The following is a 22,198-nucleotide window of genomic DNA, read 5'->3' as shown; positions in this document are numbered from 1 at the left end:
AAATCTTGGCACCACAACTGATTAACTGCATGACATCGAACAAGTGGCCTTGCTTTTTGTGCCTCAGTTTCCCCATCTATAAAACGAGAATAGTAAAATTACCTACTCAGTTGGATTTTGTGAGGAGTCAATTGGTGAGTTTGTGTAAAGTGCTGAGGACAGGAGTAAGCACAATAAAATGGTTAGCTTTACATATTTGACTTCTCTCATAAGCTTTCCTTTGACAAGAGTTCTACTGCCCCCCCCCTTCCCGCCAAGATTTGAAAATCACTTTGCGGGGCGCCTGGGTGGCGCAGTCGGTTAAGCGTCCGACTTCAGCCAGGTCACGATCTCGCGGTCCGTGAGTTCGAGCCCCGCGTCAGGCTCTGGGCTGATGGCTCGGAGCCTGGAGCCTGTTTCTGATTCTGTGTCTCCCTCTCTCTCTGCCCCTCCCCCGTTCATGCGCTGTGTCTCTCTGTCCCAAAAATAAAAAAATAAATAAATAATTAAAAAAAAAAAAAAAAAAAAAAAAGAAAATCACTTTGCTACTGTTGCAGATGGCTGTGGCCACTGTCTAAACTGGCATGCCTTTTCACCCACACTCTTCATCACTGTCTCTTCTCAGAATAATTTTGTTCTTCAGCACACCATCCCTCCCCTACCCCTACTCCCATTGTTTTCAAGGTCAGATTCTCCCTGCTACTGTCTTTATCAAGTTCTTACTCTTTGTGATCCAGCGAATCCCCTCACTTGCATCATCAGACATCGGAATGCACCTAACTGACGCCCCTCTTTTACTCAGAGGTAAACTTGGGTCTTCCCAAATAAATGACCTCCCCTATTTTCCCAGCTGGTGAGAGGGGCATGAAGAGAACGGTCTCCTGACTCTTAGTCCCTTGCCTTCCTCCAATATTATCCTTTCTCCTCGACATTTGGTGGAACTGTAAACCGATGGCTCCAAGTTCCCCTCCACTGTCAGAGCCACGTTTCTCTCCCATGACTTGAAATTCTACCCCCTTCAAAACTGTCTCTAAAGAAGTGGTGGACGGACATCTGAGACCTGCATATTCATTGGTTCACTTACTCACTCAACAAGCTTTTGCTTGCGCACCAGAAGAGTTCCAGGCCATATGCCAGGTGTGGGGAATTCAGAGTTGAAAGACAGGGTCTCTGTGCTAGAGGTCAATTCTTGAGTTGCTATTAGTGTTATTAATATCTGAAGTGAAAGATCCAGCCAGGCCTGGGCAAAGTGAAGAGCAGCTCTTGAGAAAGGGCAGCTCACGCTTGCATCTTGCACCAGGGTTTTAGCCTTTCCCGTGTTTTGAGTAACTAGGATGGCAGCAATCCCAGGTTTGGGCAGTTGCGTTTTTACTCACTGCACACACACACACACACACACACACACACACACGCAGCCCTTTGGCTTACTCTCACACTCTTTTTGTGCACTTCTGGCCATCTTTGCAGCTGTCCCTGGCCTCTCGATGCTCCCCTCGCCTCTCCCAGGTACTCACAGAGTCTGCGTGCTGGGCGGTAGGCTGGGGATACGGTGAATATCCTTGCAGGTGACTCTGAAGTCATCTTCCTGGTGACACTCGCAGGGCGGAGACGGACACCCTTTCCCCCCCAGGCTCCTGGGCAGGGCGAGAAGTAGCGCCAGCTGCAGCAGGGGCGTCTGCCTCATTTTCCAAGGGTCCCAAGGCTAGTTCTTCATCCTCCACTGACGTCTCGTTCCCGGCCCTCTGCGCCTTGGGCTCCCGCGGTCTGGAGGGCAGACGGAGGCGTGGGAGGAGAGAGGACTCGCTGGAGTTGTGACTTCAGCACCCCAGAGGAGGCTGGAGAGGGGAAAGAAGAGGCTCTTAAGTGTTCGGTTTCCCTAGGCAACTCTCCACCCAAACAAACCTAATTGCTTCACTCCCGTCCCCGGAGCTACGCAGCCCGCTCCGTCGGTTCCCCGACACTCAACACCAGTCCGGGCTGTCCCTTCTGCGTTCCAGCCGAGTTCTCTCCAAAGACTAGTTTAGAAGCTGCCTTGTCTCTAAACCCAGTGGGCCTCTTTCCCCGTGGGTAGCCTCCCACGGGCACCGCCTGCCGGGTCCACCGCACGCACTCTAGCCGGAGAAAGTCCCCGCGGCTGGACTGTCCCGGGGCGGACGGGGGTCCTGCAGAACTTCAGCTTCTCCCCGCCTAAGATGCCTCTGCGGAGAGTCGGCGGCGGACACGCGTCGGCGGTCACCCGGAGTGCGGCTGCAGCCGGGCGCGACACCCCGGGCAGATCGTCGTTGCCCGCCGACTTCCGCGCAAACCTGGATCGCAGGGCGCGACCCGCCACACGCACCGAAACCTGGGCGCGGAGTCGCCTGGCCGCGCGGGGCTCTCCAGGCAGCAGCGCGCTCTGCGAAGCGGGCCAGGAACTGCGCTCGGGGGCCATCTGCCGTGCACAACGGGGAACTGCAGGAACAGTGTCGTGCGTGCTCTGATCCCAACTCCGAATCCAGCTTTGCCATTAGATTTGAAGCTGGCCCGTCAATCCTGGTCTGCTCAGGAATTTTATTGAACCACATCCCGCACCACCACCACCCCCAAGATGGGAAGAAAAAGGATACATAAGTGGCACGTTATCTTCTACTCATCATTCTTCGCACAATAGCCAAAACGATAGTTTAAAATATAAATCAGATTGTCCCAATTTCCCTCTTAAAAGCCTTTGCTTGCTTACGTATTCTTCTTGGAGTAAAGAGAATATCAGCTCCTCACATACTGTGATTCTATTTATATGTTCTTCTGGGACAAGGACGGGTAATGGAAATCCAAATAACGATTAGAGATTGACTAGGAAAAAAAAATAGGAATGAACTCACAGGGGTTATGGGAATGTTCTATATCTTAATTAGACTGGAGGTTAAAAGGGTGTATACATTTGTTAAAAGTCATTGCACTCTACATTTAAAATATGTGTATTTCAAAGTTTATAGGCTTTTATTAATAATCACCCCAAAATGGAAACACCCCAAAATTCCTTTGACTAGGTAATGGGTGAACAGTGACACATCCGTACCATGGAATACTCATCCACAGAAAGAAAGAAGAAAGGAAGAAAGAAAGAAAGATTACTTGTAAATTCTTTAGCCTAACCAATAAGGTCCTCCTATAGGGGCTGGCAGGCTTTTCCTATAAAGAACCATATAGTAAATATTTTATCACATTTTCTCCTCCTCTTCTTTTTTCATACAACCCTCTACAAATATAAGAGCCATTCTTAGCTTGTAGACTGTACCAAAGTAGCCTGGGGCAGGCTTTGACCTGAAAGCCAAAGTTTGCTGATCCCTGCCTTTCAAGGTCCACCCCCTACCATCACTTTGCTGGACCTGGGACAAGTTTCTTATCACCTCTGGGATTTGCTGTCGCTGGACCTCTATGCTGGAACATATCCCCAGATCTTCAGAGTATTCAAATCTTGCTTTAAACACCAATGCCTCAGAAGGTTTTCCTCTGAAAATCCTGTCTAAAGTACTGTCTCCCCTGATCATATTATCTTGCTTCACTGTCACTTATCACTGGGTATTGTTATTGATTAGTTCACTCATTTATTGCCTGTCTCTTTCTGCTCTCCCCTCCCCATCAAAATATAAGCTTTCAGTGAACTAATCAGGAAAGAAGCAAAAAAGACACAAATTACCAGTATCAGGTATGAGAGAGTTGATATTAGAACATATTATACAAGCTATGAAGAGGATGATGAGAATGCTATGAACACATTTATGCCAATAATTTTAAATTTATTAATGTTCTCAAAGAAGCATAGATTTGTTTCATAATTCTATATTGTTTTTCTATGTTCCATTTAATTGATAAATGCTCTGATCTTTATTGTTTGTTGTTTTATTTTTTATTTTTTGCATCCACTGGGTTTGATTTTCCTTCTTAGTTTCTTAAGGCTGAAGGCATTGATTTGAGACTTCTTTCTTTGATAATATTATAGATATATTGTGCTATATTTTCCCTGTAAGTACTAATCTCATAAATTTTGATATCTTGTAAATTTATTTTCATTCAGCTTACAATACTTTCTAATTTTCAAAAATTTCTTCTTTGATTCATGGGTTATTTAGAAGTGTGTTAGTTTCCAAATATTTGGTGATTTTCCAGATATTGTTCTGTTACTGATTTCTAAAAATATTCCATTTAGAGAAAAAAATACAGTTTTTATGACTTGAAAATGTTTAAGTTCAGTGACACTTGTATTATGATTCAGAATGTGGTCTATTTTGATAAATGCTCTGTGTACATTTGGGAAAAAAAGTGTATTCTGCTGTTGTTGAGGCATGCATTCTGTAAATATCAATAGGTCATATGGTTGATAATGTTCAAGTCTTATGTATTTTTTATGATTTTTCTACTTATTATATCAACTATGATTTATGGGTACTGAGTATTTTTTACTACATTGGGGATTTTTCTTTTTTTCTATTGTATTTCTGTCAGTTTTTGCTTCATGTATTTTGACATCCTATACATAGATGTTTAGAACTCTTATTTTCTTGGTAAGTTGATGCCCTTACCATTATTAAATGGGCTTCTTTATTTTGGTAATATCCTTTGTTTTTTAATCTACTTATTGATAGACCCAATCCAACTTTCTTTTGATTAGCATTACCACGCTATTGTTTTTCAATATGTTATTTTAACCTCTTTATGTCTTTATATTTAAAGTGCATTTCTTACACATACCACAGTTTGCTCTCAATCTGGCAATCTCTATCTTTTATTTTGGTTGTATAGATCATTTACATTTGATGTCATTATCGATAATAAGTTTAAGTTCATAATCTTGCTACTAGTTTCATATTTGTTTCACCTGGTTTGGGTTTTGTTTTTTTCCCCCTTTTTTGTAAAAACCTTTTTTGGGATTAATTCGGGAAATTTCATCATTCCATTTTATCTTCTTTGTTGACTCGTAGCTATAACTCTTTGTCTAGTCATTATTGTGGTTGTATTAGGGTTTATAATATACATCTTTAAGCTATTATAGTCTGCCTTCAGTTGATATTACACTACTTTATGTATGATCTAAGTACTTGACTTTCATTTTTTCTCTCCTAGGGCCTTTTTTTGCTTCTGCTGCCAGGAATTTTACTCATGCATAAGTTACAAGCACTACAATACATTGTTATTTGTAAGATAGTCAATTATCTTTTAAAGAAACTTAAATCATAAGACTTGCATTAGCATTTCTGGTAGTACACATCAGTCAGCTACGAATGATTTCATCTTTTGTGTGCCTGAAAAAGCACTCATTTTGCCTTTATTTTTAAAGTATATCATTGCTATGTATAGAATTGTAGATTGATAGTATTTTTCTCTTTCAGTATTCAGAAACTATTGCTCGATTGTTTTGTTGCTTGCACTGTTTCCAAGGAAAATATTCTGTCATAATTTTCTTTGTTCTTTTGTAACATACTTTTTTTTCCCCCTCCCTCAGGCTGCTTTTAAGACTTTCATTATCACTGGTTGAGAGTAATTTGATTACCATGTGCCTTGATGTATTTTTCTTCATATTACTTCTGTAGTATTTTGAGGTTCTTGGATTTGCATATTTGTGGTTTTCATCAAATTTGAAAAAAATTTAGATATCATTTCTTCATATTTTTCTATCCCCTGTGTCTCTCTGCTCTTTTGAGAGGATTCTGATTATTACACTTCTATTAGGCTGATTAAAGTTGTCTCACAAAGAGGTCAACTGATATTTATTTCATTAGAAATATTTTTTCTCTGTTTTTCACTTTGGATAGTTTCTTTTGCTATGTCTTCAAATTCAGGATTCTTTTTTATTCCTGAGATAGTTGATCTGCCATTAATCCTATCAGTATATATTTCATCTCAGGTGAAGTTTTCATATCTAGAATTTCAAATTAAGCCTTTTCCATATTTTGCCTATCTCTGTAACTTCTTGGACATAAAAACCACAGTAACTATTTTGATGTCTGTATTTTTTTTAATGCTGTAACAAAGTATCACAAATTCCATGGCTTAAAACAACAGAAAAATACGGGCTCCTGGGTGGCTCAGTCAGTTGAGCGTCAACTCTTGATTTTGCCTCAGGTCATGAACACATGGTTCGTGGGATCAAATCCTGCATAGGGCTCTGTGTTGATAGTGCAGAGCCTGCTTGGGATCTCCTCTCCTCTCTCTCTACCTCTTCCCCACTCATGATCTCTCTCTTCCTGTCTCTTAAAATAAATAAATAAACTTAAAAAACATACAACAACAACAGAAAAATAATTCCCTCATAGTTTTGGAGGGTAGAAGTCCAAAATCAAGGTGTTGTCAAGTACATGTTCTATGTGACGTCTCTAGGGGAGTAAGTTCCTTCCCTTTTGTAGCCTCTGATGGTCACCAACAGTCCCTGATGTCCATTGGCTTCCATCACTCCAATCTCAAGATGTTTTCTGTGTGTGTCTCTATGATCCAAATTCTGCCTACATATAAGGGCACCAGTCATTGGACAAGGGTGAGCCCCAATCCAGTATAACCTCAATTTAACTCGAATATATGCAAAGACCCTATTTCTAAATAAGGTCACCTCCACAAGTACCAGGTGTTAAAACTTCAAGATATCTTTCTGGAGGATACAATTCAACCCACAAAAATGTCCTTGTTTGGTAGTTCTAACATTTTTGTTAATTTTGGGTCAGTTTAGAAAGGTTGCATTTTCCTTCTTCTTGGCATGCCTGATAATCTTTGTTTGGATAGCAGATGTGGGAAATTTTACTCCTTTTGGTGCTGGATTATTTGCCTTCATATAATGGTTTTTGATATTTGTTGTCAGGTATGGTTAAATTACTTGGAAACAGCTTGATAGTTTTGGATCTTGCTTTCCAGGTTTGTTACATGGGGCCAGAGTAGCTTTAATCTGTTGCTACATATTCCCCATTCCTGAGCCAAGACTTTTCTGAGTGTCTACCCTAACAGTCCACGAGTAATAAAGTGTTTCAGTTCCCTGTTGGGAATAGTCACCCATTTCTGGTCCTGTGTGGCAGTCAGGCACTTTCTCCTCCAATCTTGTCAGATGCTCCTTTCTCTAGTTTCTTCATATGCATATGAAAATGCATACTCAGCTGAATACTCCATGGAGACCCTTTGTAGTTCTCTGGAGTTTTCTCTCTGTGTAGTTCTCTTCTCTCCAGTTTCTGTCCTGCAAACTCCAGTTACATTGGGCTTTTCAGATTCTCAGCTTTGTTTCCTTAATTCAGAGCATCCAGCCACTGCCTGGCTTCCTTCTCCTTGGACTATGACCTGGAAATTCAAGGCAGTTAAGTTGTGCAATTGTAACGCTAACCTTACTTGTTTCCTTTCTCTCAGGGATTATTGCCCTTTTTTGTCTGATATTTACTGTCTTAAAAAGCATTGCTGTGGGGTGCCTGGGTGGCTCAGCTGGTTTGGTGTCCAATTCTTGTTTTTGGCTTAGGTCATGATCTCAAGGTTCATGGGTTTGAACCCTGCATCGGGCTCTGCACTGACAGAGCTGAGCCTGCTTGGAATTCTCTCTCTCCCTTTCTCTCTGCCCCTCCCCTGCATCCACAGTACTATCACAGTGTCATTAACTATGTTCTTTATGCTGTCCCTTTTATTCTAGTGACTTATGCATCCATAACTGGAAGCCTATATCTCCCATTTTTCTCATTCTCCTTCTCTCTCCCCTCTGGCAACCATGGGTGAAATCATATGTTATTTGTCTTCCTCGATCTGACTTTTTTTACTTAGCATAATACCGTCTAAGTCCATCCATGCTGTCACAAATGGCATGATCTTATCATGCCACGTCTTCCTTATCCATTCATCTATTGGTAGACACTTAGGTTGCTTCTATATCTTGGCTATTGTAAATAATGCTGCAATAAACATAGGAATGGGGATGCCTGGATGGCTTGGTCAGTTAAGTGTCTGACTCTTGATTTTGGCTCAGGTCATGATCTTGCAGTTTGTGGGATCAAGCCCTGTGTCAGACTCTGCACTGAGGGCATGAAGCCTGCTTGGAATTCTCTCTCTCCCTCTCTCTGCCCCTCCCCCACTTGCATTTTCTTTCTCTCTTTCGAGATAGATAAACACTTAATGCATAGGAGTGCACATATCTTTTTGAAGTAGTAGTTTTGTTTTCTCTGTGTAAAATATCCAGTAGTAGAATTATTGGACCATATAGCATTTTTTCTTTTAATGTTTTTATTTTATTTTTGAGAGAGCACAAGTGGGTGAGAGGCAGAAAGAAGGGGACAGAGAATCCAACGTGGGCTCTGTGCTGACTGACAGCAGTGAACTTGATGTGGGGCTTGAACTCATGAACCGGGAGATCATGACCTGAGCCAAAGTTGGATGCTCAACCGACTGAGCCACTCAGGTGCCCTGCACCACTTGGTATTTATATTTTTAATTTTTGGAGGAACTGCCATACTGTTTCCATAGTGGCTGTACCCAGTTTACATTCCTACCAATAGTGCATGAGGGTTCCTTTTTCTCCACATCCTCACCAACACTTGCTATTTCTTGTCTCTTTGATTTTAGCCCTTCTAACAGGTGTAAGGTGATATCTCATTGCGGTTTTGATTTGCATTTCCCTGATGACTTTTTATGTGTCTGTTGAACATCTGTAGATCTTCCTTGGGAAAATGTCCATTCAGATCCTCTGCTCATTTTTTAATTGGGTTGTTTGGGGGTTTTTTTTGGTGGTGAGTTGTGAGTTTTTTGTATATTTTGTTTATTAACCCCTTATCAGATATGTCATTTGCAAATAACTTCTCCCATTCAGTAGATTGCCTTTTGGTTTTGTTGATGGTTTCCTTCACTGTGCAAAAGTTTTTTATTTTGATGTAGTCCCAACAATTTATTTTTGCTTTTGTTTCCCTTGTCTTACAAGACATATCTAGAAATATGTTACAATGGCCAATGCCAGAGAAATGCCTGTGTTCTCTTCCAGGGTATTTATAGTTTCAGGTCTCACGTTTAGGTCTTTAATCCATGTTGAGTTTATTTTTGGTGTGGTAGTGGAAAGTGGTTCAGTTTCATTCTTTTGCATGTAGCTGTATGGTTTTCCCAGCAGCATTTATTGAAGAAACTGTCTTCTCTCCGTTGTATATTCTTGCCTCCTTTGTCACAGATATATTGACCATAATCATGGGTTTATTTCTGAACTCTCTATTCTGTTCCATTGGGATCTGGCAATTCCACAGAGCTGTGTTCTTGGTTTAAGGCTCTGCTGACACCATTTTTGACAATCTGAATCGATTTTAAACAGGGCCTGACATTTTCATTTTGCACTTGGACCCACAAGTTATGTGACTATGTGACCAGTCTTACCTGAGGATCTAGATGCCTAATGCTCAAAAGCCAAGAAAAGAATACTTTTTCTTTTTTTTCTCCTCCTCTTCCTTTCCCTTTCTGCTTCCTGTGGTCACATACCTTCTCTGAGGCCATAAGCATAGAATAGCTTAGCTGGCTGAAATGGAGGTTGGAGGAGAACCAAGTGGGAAAAGAAAATACTTGAGGAAATTTTTGGTTAGTATTTCAATTATATTTTCCCATCACATGGAAATAATCAATTTGCTGTTGTTTCACAGTGGTATGAGTTTTCAAGGTATTGGTGAAACAAAACTTCTGCCCCTTTTACTTGAAATAGCACAGCCTCTCTCTGCTGCTTACCAGCTTCTTATGTAATAGTTGTATTCCCTTTCCTATGCTTACTTATTCTAGATGAGTTAGGGTATGATGATCATGTCAGTGCTTTCAGACTAGCCCCATTCCAGAACCTTCTGTTGATTAGGCCGCTTAGATGTTTAATGTTTGGTATGGTTCAGAATCACTTCTGCTAAACCTGCCTAAAAAATTACATGTAATGTTAGGACCTCAGATCTCACAGGCTGGACAATTAGGATTCACCAATGTCATCTTAGTCTAGGGTCTTTGGATTTCAATCAACAGAACTCAAGCTTCAAGAGGGAAATCATCAGCAGGCAACAAGGTATATTCTTTGATCTAAGTACCTAGAAAAAAACAATAAAGTCTCGATGTACATGGAACTAACATTCTGGGAGATCATGTTATATATCAGCCAACATATATCGAGTGCTTACTATGGGCTAGGCCCTGGGCGAAATGCTTCATATACATTAATTTCTTTTATCCTCAAAACAACTTTACTTGTTAGGTACTATTCTTATCATCTCCATGAAGACACAGAGTGATTCAATATACTTGCTTGAGGTGACATGGCTGATAGGTATTACAGCTAAAATTTGAACCCAAGTGGTCTGAGTCTTGAATCTGGACATTTAACCACCTCCATCTTTCTCTAATGCATCCCAGAACACAAATACATAAAATGTAAGTGGAAATAGCAAGAGATTAAAGCCAGGAACTTGGAAATTGTCAGGAACCAAGATTCTCTCCTCTTAGGCTCATTCCCTCTGGGGCCTCGCGGTTTACTTTTGCTGATTTTCTAATTTCTCTCTTTCTCTGAAGATTAGATTTTTCAGTTTCTCCTTGAACATAGATGAAGATGGTCATCTCACTGAGAAAGCCTCAGTTTGTACCCTCACATCAAGACTATTCAGGCAACCAGTTGAATGCTTGAGTCCCAATTTTAAACCCTCAGAGGATAAAGATCCTGACTGGCCCAAATTGTTTCAGCCACTGACTAAATAGCCATGGTCAGAAAAGGGGCTTTGTATAATATAAACAAGGCTTTGGGGCCCAACACTGTGGGTAGAATCATTCCCAGTTAAGGGGTGATATGGGTGAGGTATGTCAAAAATATCTGCCATATCTGCTATTATCAAGGTATGGTGTTGTGGGAAGATCATTGATGACACTAATTGTAAATAGGTAAAATTTTGAGGAGATCATGTGTTATAGGCTGAATCATGTCCCCCTTCCTCCCCAACCCCATACATTGAAGCCCTAACCATCAATATTACCATATTTGAAGATAGTGTCTTTAAGCAGGTAATTAAGGTTTAATGACATTTTAAGGGTGGGGCCCTAATCCAAAATAACTGGTGTCTTTATAAGAAAAGGGAGAGACATCAGGTACTTGCCTGCTTCGGGGAAAGGCCATGTGGACACAAGGGATAAGACAGCTACCTGTAAGCCTAGGAAAGAGGCCTGAGGAGAACCTAACGCTATTGATACCTTGCTTTTTGACTTGCAGCTTCCAAAACTGTGAGAAATAAATCTCTGTTTTTTAAGCCCCCCACTCTGTGGTATTTTACTATAATGGCACTAGGAAACCAATACATCATGTAATCTCTCTATACTTCTATTTGTATTGTTTGCAGAAGATGGCTACTGCTGGTGATAATCTTTGTGTGTTTTTCCAGCTTTAACATCAGGTGATTCAACTTGAGTGTGATTTTGGGGTTGGATAACATGTGCCTGTCATACTGATTAAAAGCAATAAGTGTCATTGGGGAGTTATAAGACACATTTTGTGTAAAATATTTTTTTATTGGCTTTCTTATTTTTGTCTATCTTGTAAAGAAGAAGAAAGATTCTATGATCTGACTTCAATATATTTTTTCTAGATGTCATATCTGTGGGTTGAGAGCACACTATATGACAAAAAGTTGCTGTAATTTAATAGTGTATTTTAAAATATCTTGGTCATAATGAACTCAAATATGATTCTCCACCCATTAGCCCCAGTTGTGTTTTTTGATTTTGCTTTATTTTGGTAATGTCACTTTAAAAATGGGGTCTCCTGAATTGAATTTATTCTCTAAATATGGTTGGACCAGTGAAGAGAGGTTGTGGACAGTTTTTATTAATGCTGACATTAGCTGTTTTGGTGGTCATTCTTCCCCCATTTGATCAGATATCACTTCCTTAAAAAGTTTATATTTTATGTGTCTGCATTGAAACCTACACAGTACTCTATCACCCAGATTTGTAGAAATTTGTTTAATGGTATGTTTCTTCACTTTGAGCAACATGTTCATCTCCTCGTGTTTACTACATTTTGAGTGTCTAATACAATGTTTGGATACTAGAAAGATACGGCATACATTTGCTGAATTAAATGAATGAATGTAATTGTTTTGAAAAATTAAAACATTAACAGGTAAATAATAGAGTTATTATGCTTCTGCATGCATATGGGGAAATTTTATGGCTGTTCTGAATTATCTTAATCTCTGTATCAGGTGGAGTGTATTCTTGAATACAACTGTAAGCAAGCAGCTTGAAGATAGATGAAAATATACAGGTAATTTTTAGAAGAATTATTTTATGTTCAAACTGGTTATGAAATAAACTTTACCCCTCAGTGTTGGCCAGAGAAAATGTTGGAGTTATTGTAACACATCAAATTTATATGCTTATTATTTATGTTTTTGTGTATGACAGGGAGAGAGAGAGAAAGAGATGTGAAGGGAGAGTGGGAAGTGAGGAAGGGCTGAGAAGAGAGGTACTGATTTTAAAAGATTTGGCCCCTGCCTTTGAAGGGCTGAGTCTGATGGAAGAGACCAACAGGGAAATGGATAATTACAGTACAAAATTATTAGAATAGGGAAACTATGCATTTAATGCAATCTAGCTCTTCTTGAAGTAGCCAAGAAAGCTTTCACAGATAAAGCAAATTTTGATTTAAGACCTGAGGAAGTGATCAATGGTCTTTTTGGCAGAGCACAAAGAAATGAGGCTCTACATGACTAATTGATTTTTCACTTCTTAGCTTTTCCAAAGTTGAGTTCTTTGTTGACGTTTTTATTGCCTTCTCTCAGCTGAAACCGACGTCTCTGAGTGGCATACGTCTGTCTCATGTTCTAGAATGACTGTGGAGATGACACTCTAGACTCAATGTAGCAGCAATCATGAAGTGACAGCCTTAAAGACTTTGGTTTGCCATTAATGAGTTAATGTGATCTTGGGTAAGTCACTCACTCTTTCTAGGCCTAAAGGTTTTTATTAGATAATCTTCTCTGTTCCCTTCCAGTTCTAAGAATTTGTGGATCTTAGGAAAAAGACATTGTGCTCTGGTAGTAAGAGGATTTGTACGTTTCACTTATGGAAATGACTCTTCCCTGTCTGAAAGCAGTAAAAGAAACGGAGTCTGTCATTATTGCAACTACTTTGAATTTTTCTTTTCTTTTTTTTCTTAAGTGAATAGTTTGGACTTTTCTGATTAAATTACCGTTAATTCACTCTCAGGTATTTGCTTCCCGTAGAAGTTACTGGCCCTTTAAAAAAAAAAAAAGAACAGGGCAAGAGGGCGAGGCCCAGGGACTCAGGTGCCAGCTAATCCTGCTTCTTCCGGGAAAGTGGCCCTTAGGCCAGTCGTATGGCATCCTGGGATTTGAAGTTTCTCCTAGGGCCTCTCTCCCTGGACGACTCCTTGTTTTTGAGGACAAGATGGACTACAACTCCCAGAGTGCCAAGCGGCAACAGCAGCGGGGTCTTGTTCGCTCGCTGTGGCTGGGCGGCTAGTTCAAGTTGCCATAGCTGCGAGTCTGGAGAGAGCAGAGTCGGTTGCGCCGCAGCGTCAGGTCAGTTGCACCTTCTGGGTCCCTGGCGGCCGTGGGAGCCGGGAGGGGCCTCGGCGATGATCCGGCTTTAAGGACTTAGGGTCCTTTTCTATCTCAGGTACCTGCCCCCAAATGCCTACTCGCCCTTTCTTTACTGCTTCCTTATCCTATCGTAGTCGTTTTAGGTCTCACTTCCCCTGGTCCCAGAGGTGGGGACACAGAAGCTACAAGGAAATCTGGAGTGGGGCCTTGGATGGGTGGAGTGTTGCCAGGGTAGGGGGAGACAGCGTGCCTGGTATCCCGTCGCCCCTTCCCTCGGCGTGAGTGTTCACAGATTCTGGCCAAGTCATCCAGGGAACTTGAATTACGTAGGCTTTTTTTTTTTTTTTTTTTGAGCGGTTAGTTTTGTTGCTAGCAGCTGCGAAGCCTGAGCTGTCAAGGATTTGGGCTCATTCTGGTGTTAGCTTGACTGGGATATAACTTGACGTTTTTGTAACTGTTCTATGGTTACAAAAGTTTGCTACCCTTGGGAACACTGTATCAGCGACCTGGCTTTCCCAGGCCATGAAGGAAGTTGCCCCAACATTAGCTGTTAACAGTCCCTTATTTGAGTTATTTAGCAGGAACACCTGACATTGAATTCCAGCCTCATCCTTTATTGGTTTGATGAAGCTCAGTCACTTGCACAGACGTCTTTAAAACCACGTTGCAGCTGTTCTCAGTTTTGTGTGGAGTATCTAGCACAGGACCTGACACAGAAATGCTCAGTATTTGTTATTTATTTTATCAATTATGCAGATCTTTGCTGTGTAATAGAAATAAAATGTGAGCCACACACCCGTTTACATTTTCTGGTGCCCACACTAGACAAGTGAAAAGAAACTGGTGAAATTAATTTTAAGAATTTATTTAGCATAGTATGTCCAAAACGTTTTCATTTTAGCATGTAGTCAAATATGAAATTTATTGAGATATTTTATATTCTTAAAACAATTTTTTTTAATGGCATTAAGTCTTCACATTCTTTTATGTATTTTACACTTACAGCACGTGTCATTTCAAACTAGCCAGGTTTTAAGAGCTCACTAGGCCACATGTGGCCAGTCACTACTGTATTGGCAGCACAGATAGAAGATTACAACTTCAGCCATTTCACATTGGCACAGAACAGTTTGGTTATTGGTATAACTCACCTGGGGAAGTTTGCTCCCCCCCCCTTTTTTTTTTTTTTTTTTTTTTTAAAGAAGAGTGAATTGTGCATTATACCTGTGTCATCCCAGCCTGTCCTCTCTGTCATTGCATGATCTGGGCCATTTTGAACCCTCTAACAGTTTACTTTAACTTTTCCACAATACTTTTTTTTTTTTTTTTTTTTTTTTTGAGACAATGACCAATTATCAGAATAACTAGCTGGGTTTTTGCAGATTGCTTTGAAAGTAGTCACAAAGAATTGAAAACATTTCTGTCTGTAGCTCTTTCCTACAACCAAAGGCATTTTACTTACTGATTTGCAATACTAAATGTGGGAAGAATTGGGCAGCTTATAAAATGTTGCCTTAGGAGTGCTATCAGATAGTTCCTTACTGGCTTAGAAATACAATTTAGCCGTCAGATTCAGAAGTAACATGTTAATTGCGTTACCTGCCTTAGTTAGTTTACCCACTAATAGATCTGCTCAGGGACACTACTTTTGGCCAGACTTGGGCTACAGTTCACCCTAGCCAGCCCAAGGGGTGACCATGCATGAATGGAAGTGACCAGTGAAGACTATGCTGGCTGAGAACTTGGATTCTCACAGAATTCCTGTGAGTTCACTGGGGCTTTTACATGATCTAAGGATAATTTTCTCTGTTCTCTGATATGCACTAAATTGTGTGTAGTGAGAGTGAGCTTATTTTGATCTTTCATTATATAAAAAAATTAAGGTTGTAAGTGTGTTTTACCCCCTTGTTTCATTTGTCTGTAGGTGATTTGGGGAAGGTGTAGGGCAACCAAAGATCGTCTACCTGACTAGGCCTTTTGCCCTGAACCTCATGAAGAAATGATAGGAGGCAGACATATGTGCCAAAGAAGAGCACTGAGCTCAGAGGAGAACAACACAGAGTTTTGGGGGTGTGTTTTGTAAGTATGCTTTCTCCCTGAGTTTCTGAGCTAACAAATTTTTGCATATGGTGGATAAATATATTTCAACAAATAGACTTGGGGCGGGGGGGCGGGGGGCAAGAAACTCCTTTCTAATATGTAGTACAAAGATAAAATAGGATGGTTGTGAAAGGGTGTTACAAAAATGCAGATGAACAAAATAGATTTGATGTTACAGAAATTCAGGGGGAACAAACTAGATACCTCAACAAAAGCAACAGTGATGCATCTGTTTCTGTTTGACCAGTATTTGAGAACCTATTTTGTCCCAGGCACTGTATTAGGCACCTTTTGCATTTTATCTCTGTGACACTTTTATTATGCTTATTTTCATTTTACAAATGAAACAGTTGAGGTTAAGATAGAGTTTTTTGACTTTCTTGGTATCTGGAGCCAAAGGAGTGGTCTTTGTCTCCAGATCTGTTGATTCCAAATCCCAGTCCTGTCCACTACAAAGAGGACCCATTGCTGTTAATGACTGCTCTTAAGTCAGATTTGATTTAGAGTTAGCCTTTTTAGATTAGGTATACCATATAAGCAATGTTTACTGTTTTTTGTCTCTTTATATATTCAGAGGGTTCTGTTAGCTTTTTCAGTTTTTTTAAGGTATAATGTTCTTTACATTATTGAGGTAAGAGGTAGTTATAATTTGTGATTTTTGTAGAGTATGCATATTCAACATTCAACATGATTTGAAAATCAAGGGTGTAGTGTTAAAAACTCAAGTGTTGCAAAAACAAACAAAACTCAAGTTTTGCAACATAGATTTAAAATTCTGGACACTTTTTAACATTTTCATGTTGCATTTTGATAAAGGCACTTAAACATATAGGGGAGACCCATTGAGACCTTGCAGCAACACTGTGTCCAAGATCTGTGTTGTACAAAGTCCTTAGATTTAAAGAATTTTAGAGCTGGAAGGGCCTGCTAGGATAATCTAGCCCAGAAATTCTCAGCTGCAGTCTTGACACATCTGGGAGTAATATGCAAATAATCTAGAGTTTATTGTTATCCATAGAGTATTGTCACTAGGTTGATTTTAGTAGAAAGTGTTTTCACTATGTTCATAAATATCCCATAGTGTGTTTTTATTTCTTGTTAATATTACAAGTCAGCACATAAAATTCTCCTTGTGGGTTTTAACTGTTACCAGCATCCCAATGACTAGATACATTTACTGTATTATTTGTGTTTTTTCTTATTTATTTATTTACTAACATAAATAACTCTGCAATGAAATTATATGTACACCTACAGGTAAGATGTATACATTTGACTTCTGTTTTCCTGGAATAATATTTATAGATGTAGAATTAAAAAAAATTTTTTTTAACATTTGTTCATTTTTGAGAGAAAGAGAAAGAGACAGAGCATGAGCAGGGGAGGGGTAGAGAGAGATTGGGAGACACAGAATCTGAAGCAGGCTCCAGGCTCTGAGCTGTCAGCACAGAGCCTGAAGTGGGGCTCAAACTCATGAATGGTGAGATCATGACCTGAGCCGAAGTTGGACGCTTAACTGACTGAGCCACCTGGGCGCCCCTATAGATGTAGAATCTATATACCTATTAGATAGAATCTAGGTGAATATTACTTATTTTTACTTGTCAGTTGTTTTCTAGAAAAGCTATTCTGTTAATACTCTTACAGTAAGGGGATACCCATGCCAAAGCTTTTTTTCATTTATACAAAACAGAGAAAGGAGAATCTGATTCTATCATTTTAGTTGGCATTTATTAGTGAAATAAAGTATGTTGTTTGTATGTTAGGGCTATATGTGTTCTGTGAATCGCCTGTTTATGTATCCTTTGCATCCTTTACAACCGCACTATTCTTTTTTAAGTTAATTTTTATTTTTATTATTATTTTTTTTTTTAAATTTTTTTTTTTCAACGTTTTTTATTTATTTTTGGGACAGAGAGAGACAGAGCATGAACGGGGGAGGGGCAGAGAGAGAGGGAGACACAGAATCGGAAACAGGCTCCAGGCTCCGAGCCATCAGCCCAGAGCCTGACGCGGGGCTCGAACTCACGGACCGCGAGATCGTGACCTGGCTGAAGTCGGACGCTTAACCGACTGCGCCACCCAGGCGCCCCTTAATTTTTATTTTTTGAGAGAAGGGGAAAGGGACAGAAGGAAAGGGAGCGAGAGAATCTTAAGCAGGCTCTATGCTCAGGCAGAGCCAGACATGGGGCTTAATGTCACGATCATGACCTGAACTGAAATCAAAAGTTGAATGCTTAATTGACTAAGCCCCTCGTCACCCCCTGCTTTAGATTTTTAACCTTGTTTCTGGTGTCTTGTTATTAATGATGATGAGTGGTCCTAAGAGGCTGATCAGGCTTTTCTCAGATATAACCCCTCTCTGAAATTCTTATAACTCTTTTTCTTTCTTAAGTTTATTTATTTATTTTAAGAGATAGTGAGAGGGAGAAAGAGGATCCCAAGCAGGCTCCATGCTGTCAATGTAGAGCCTGACACAGGGCTCAAACTCACACACTGAGATCATGACCTGAGCCGAAATCAAGAGTCGAATGCTTCTATGACTGAGCCACCCAGGCACCCCTGAAATTTTTATAACTCTTAATGTAGATCTGTACAATGCTGGTGCTTACAGTGTTTGGGAGATGGGTGTATTTGTGGTTACATGAATCCAGTTAGCTGATGAACATTTAGAGTCCACCCTGTGCATAGGAGTTGCCATATAAGTGCTCATGAGTGAATGAATGAGTGCTCATGGGTGAATGGATGAGTGAATTAAAGGTAAACCTAAACTAAGCTTTTCTGAAGAGAGATGTCATTGAAAAAGTGACCTATGATTAGTATTTTAAAGGAAGAAGAGATAGGCAAATTTTATAGATCCTAGAAAGAAGGGAAAAGCTTGTCATGCAAGAGTGAAGGCTTTAAAATGGCAAAAATGGGTGAGTGGCAGTTGGTACATTGAAACAGTACTGAGAATGGACCCAGATGATAAAGAGCCTAGGTAATTTGGAGTTTAGAGCTCTGTAGTACAGGTAAGTAATAATTGAGGAATGCCGGTGCAAATGACAATGATAAGGTGATTTGTAGTAAGTCAAGGAAATCCTCTAGTTTTTTAATTAAAAAAATTTTTTTTTAATGTTTATTTTTGAGAGAGAGAGTACAAGTGGAGGAGGAGCAGAGAGAGAGGGAGACAGAATCTGAAGCAGGATCCAAGCTCTGAGCTGTCAGCACAGAGCCAGATGCAGGGCTCAAACTCACGAACTGCAAGATCATGACCTGAGCTGATGTCCGACAGTGAACCAACTGAGCCACCCTGGCGCCCTGGAAACCCTCTAGTTTTGATTCAGTTATAAGTTTTCACGCACGTATTCAAGTCAATTTGAAATGTTTATCCTTATTTACTCTAAATAGACATATTATCAAGTATCAAATATTCCTATTGATACTGCTTTTCAGTTAAATCCTTATTGTTTGAAGGCTTAAGATAATTAATCTAACCCATTTATCACTAGAATTATTTCATGCAACAATTATTTAATTAGTACATGCTGTTTGCAAGGGCCTGTACTTTGAAATTTGTCTCTGGATTAATCGGACAGGAGAATAAGGAAAATTTACCTGTAAATTCATTTAAAAATGTTCCAACTACATGCCCAGCACTATGCTAGGTATTGAAATACTACCATGAACAAAGTAAATAGAGTCTCTGTTGAAATTTAGAGTCTACTGAGGGAACAGACAAGTAAACAGCCAGTTTGTCTATCGGCTGTAACGAGGTCATATCCACTATGGGCACTTGGCCCGGAGTTGGGTGGAAGCAGTGAAGGAAAGTTTTTTAAGGGGCGTTTTTTGTGAACTCAGAATTGAAGGAAAAGGTAAGAGTTAACCAAGGGAAAAAGAGTGAAAATGTTCTAGGCTGTGAATCTGGCAGTGAAATGAGTCTGACCTATTCAAGGAATTAAAAAAAATTTGTGTCACAAATATTTACATTTTATGGGCATGTTTAATGTCTTACTATGATTATAGAGCTATAAGAATGCAGAGGAAGGACAGATCACTTCTGGCTGGAGATGAAAGGTATCCGTGAAGTTATGTTATCTGTGCTATGCCTGGAATGATGAGTGGACTTGAAATAAGTGGCAATAGTAGACAGCAGAAGGTGTTCTAGACAGAACTAGTGACATTAGTGAAGAATGAAGTGGTGGGAGAATCTGGTGTAACAGCAGCTGAATGTGGGCCTTATGCTTGTTACAGTTCTTTTGTTGGAGAAGGGCTAGCTGAAGGTCTTGAATTCCTGAATTCTTGAATTCAAGAACCTAGACTCACTCAATCTTCCATGGGCAATGAAGTGTCAGTGAAAGTTGGAATGGACAGGAAAAGACTCCTAGTTAGAGAAACTATGTTGGTGGCTAGGAATGAGTCGAGAAGAGTCCTGGATTCTGAGTGGTGCCATTGGTGAAGAGAAGGGATAACTAGGAATCTTGGGCTTTGGAGAAAGGTTCAAGACTCAGCTCTGCCACCTGGTAGCCCTATAACCTTGGACACTTAATACTCAGTTTATTTACGCCTTTTATGTATATATCATGAGGACAATAATACTTTGTAGGGTTATTGTCATACGGCAATCTATTATGTGAAAGCACTAGTTATTCAGCATTAATATTGTCTCAACTGTTGTTTTTTGAAGGATTTTGAAATTGAACTTTTTAAAGTGGGGTCTACTTCCATGGAGTCCCAATGATTTAATTTTTAAGTGTAATTGGTTTTAATTTTTTTTTTCAACGTTTTTTATTTATTTTTGGGACAGAGAGAGACAGAGCATGAACGGGGGAGGGGCAGAGAGAGAGGGAGACACAGAATCGGAAACAGGCTCCAGGCTCTGAGCCATCAGCCCAGAGCCTGACGCGGGGCTCGAACTCACGGACCGCGAGATCGTGACCTGGCTGAAGTCGGATGCTTAACCGACTGCGCCACCCAGGCGCCCCTAAGTGTAATTGGTTTTAAATGATATTATGTTTATTTAAATAGTATTTAAATGATATTATAGTGCATGTCATTATAATTGGATTCCTTTCTAATCCTGTAGATGTTTTTAAAAATTTTAAAAAATGTTTATGTTGAGAGAGAGAATCCCAAGCGGGCTCCATACCGTCAGCGTAGAGCCCAATGTGGGGCTTGAACCCATGAACCTTGAGATCATTACCTGAGCTGAAATCAAGAGTCAGATGCTTAACTGACTAGCCACCCACGCGCCCCTAATCCTGTAGGTTTAAAATTTTTATTCATACTTTTAAAAACATTCCCAGAAACAGTTCATGGTACAAGTCAAAGTTAAGAACTCCTAATACCTTTTTTTTTTTTTTAATTTGTAAGTTATATTCTCCCTCCCTCCCTCCCTCTCCCTCCCTCCCTCCCTCCCTCCCTCCCTCCCTCCCTCTCTCTCTCTCTCTCTCTCTCTCTCTCTCTCTCTCTCTCTGTATATATATATATCAAAATTTTTTTTAATGTTTATTTATTTTTGAGAGAGAGAGAGACAATGCAAGTGGGGGAGGCACAGAGAGAGAGGGAGACACAGAATCCGAAGCAGGCTCCAGGCTCTGAGCTGTCAGCACAGAGCCTGATGCGGGGCTCGAACCCATGAGCTGTGAGATCATGACCTGAGTTGAAGTCAGATGCTCAACTGACTGGGCCACCCAGGTGACCTAAGTTATTTTCTTATACTTTGGAAAGAGTATATAAATCATTCTATTTATCCACTTTTAAAATTAAGAATAAATACCAAACTCTTGAATGAGTATATCAGTAAGTACGATAAAGATATATTATAGGTTTTTATTATAGAAAAGTTACAGGAAAGATCTAAAGATGCAAAGTAAAAAAAGAATGGGGCAAGAAAGAAATACGGGGATTGAGAAAGAGTGGCAGAAAAAGAGAAATAGGAAATACATTTACATCATGAAGAGAATGCTTTTTTAAAAAAATTTAAGGTTTTAGGGTATGGCTTCTGAAAAAATAGATAGCTTTGCTGTCTGAAATGGGTTGTAAATATCCTTTTAAAAATTTTTTAAAGTTTGAGAGAACGAGAGAGTGCAAGTGGGGGAGGGGCAGAAAGAGAGAGGGGAAGAATGAATCCTAATCAGGCTCCACACTATCAGTGTGGAGCCTGATGCAGGGCTCGATCTCGATCTCGGAGCCTTTGGACTCTTAACTGATTGAGCCACCTAGGTGCTCTAGTTGTAAATATTCTTAACAAGAGAAAGGATTATTTAAAAGACATCTTAAAATAGCTGTAATAAATTGGATTTATGGCAGATGTAAGTATTTAATACTTTATTATGCTCATTATATAAATCTTTAAACAAACACATATGGAATATTCCAGCCTTAAGTGCATTTCTTGGAGGGGGAGGTTGGATCATAAGAAACAGAGTAGGGGAGGACAAAGAAAACATTTGAGTGGGCAGTGTATTTGGAGTTTACATAATTCTTTATGTATAGAATGCAGTGGAGAAAGCAGAGTCACAAGATGTGACTTCCAGTTCTGTTATTGTAACTTTTTAGCAAAGCCATCATGGACAAGTATTTTA

General features: G+C 39.9%; 2 protein-coding genes across 17 annotated transcripts in view; one reads left to right on the top strand and one right to left on the bottom strand.

Annotated features, from left to right (window-relative positions):
* The window catches only part of TSHR (thyroid stimulating hormone receptor), a 158,823-nt gene extending 156,551 nt beyond the window's left edge, over positions 1-2,272 (bottom strand). Inside the window, exons 1-2 of one of the 2 annotated variants that reach the window (XM_042990268.1) lie at positions 2,090-2,272; positions 1,494-1,814 (exon numbers count right to left, since the gene is read on the bottom strand). In XM_042990268.1, the coding sequence (XP_042846202.1) occupies positions 1,494-1,663 (170 nt within the window). In that variant the 5' untranslated portion in view covers positions 1,664-1,814; positions 2,090-2,272. Of the gene's footprint in view, positions 1-1,493 lie in introns of both variants that reach the window. The other variant, XM_015543450.2, reaches the window with a different exon arrangement.
* Positions 2,273-13,273: 11,001 nt separating this feature from the next.
* The window catches only part of CEP128 (centrosomal protein 128), a 388,434-nt gene continuing 379,509 nt past the window's right edge, over positions 13,274-22,198 (top strand). For 14 of the 15 annotated variants that reach the window (XR_006219018.1, XM_042990256.1, XM_042990257.1 and 11 more), the window contains exons 1-2: positions 13,274-13,511; positions 15,457-15,611. The gene's annotated coding sequence lies outside the window, so the exon portion shown is untranslated. The other variant, XM_042990255.1, reaches the window with a different exon arrangement.

Source organism: Panthera tigris, chromosome B3, assembly GCF_018350195.1.
Source record: "Panthera tigris isolate Pti1 chromosome B3, P.tigris_Pti1_mat1.1, whole genome shotgun sequence".
Lineage (NCBI taxonomy): Eukaryota > Metazoa > Chordata > Mammalia > Carnivora > Felidae > Panthera > Panthera tigris.
Note: the sequence above shows the minus strand (reverse complement) of the source record. Positions and strands in the feature narration are given on the sequence as shown.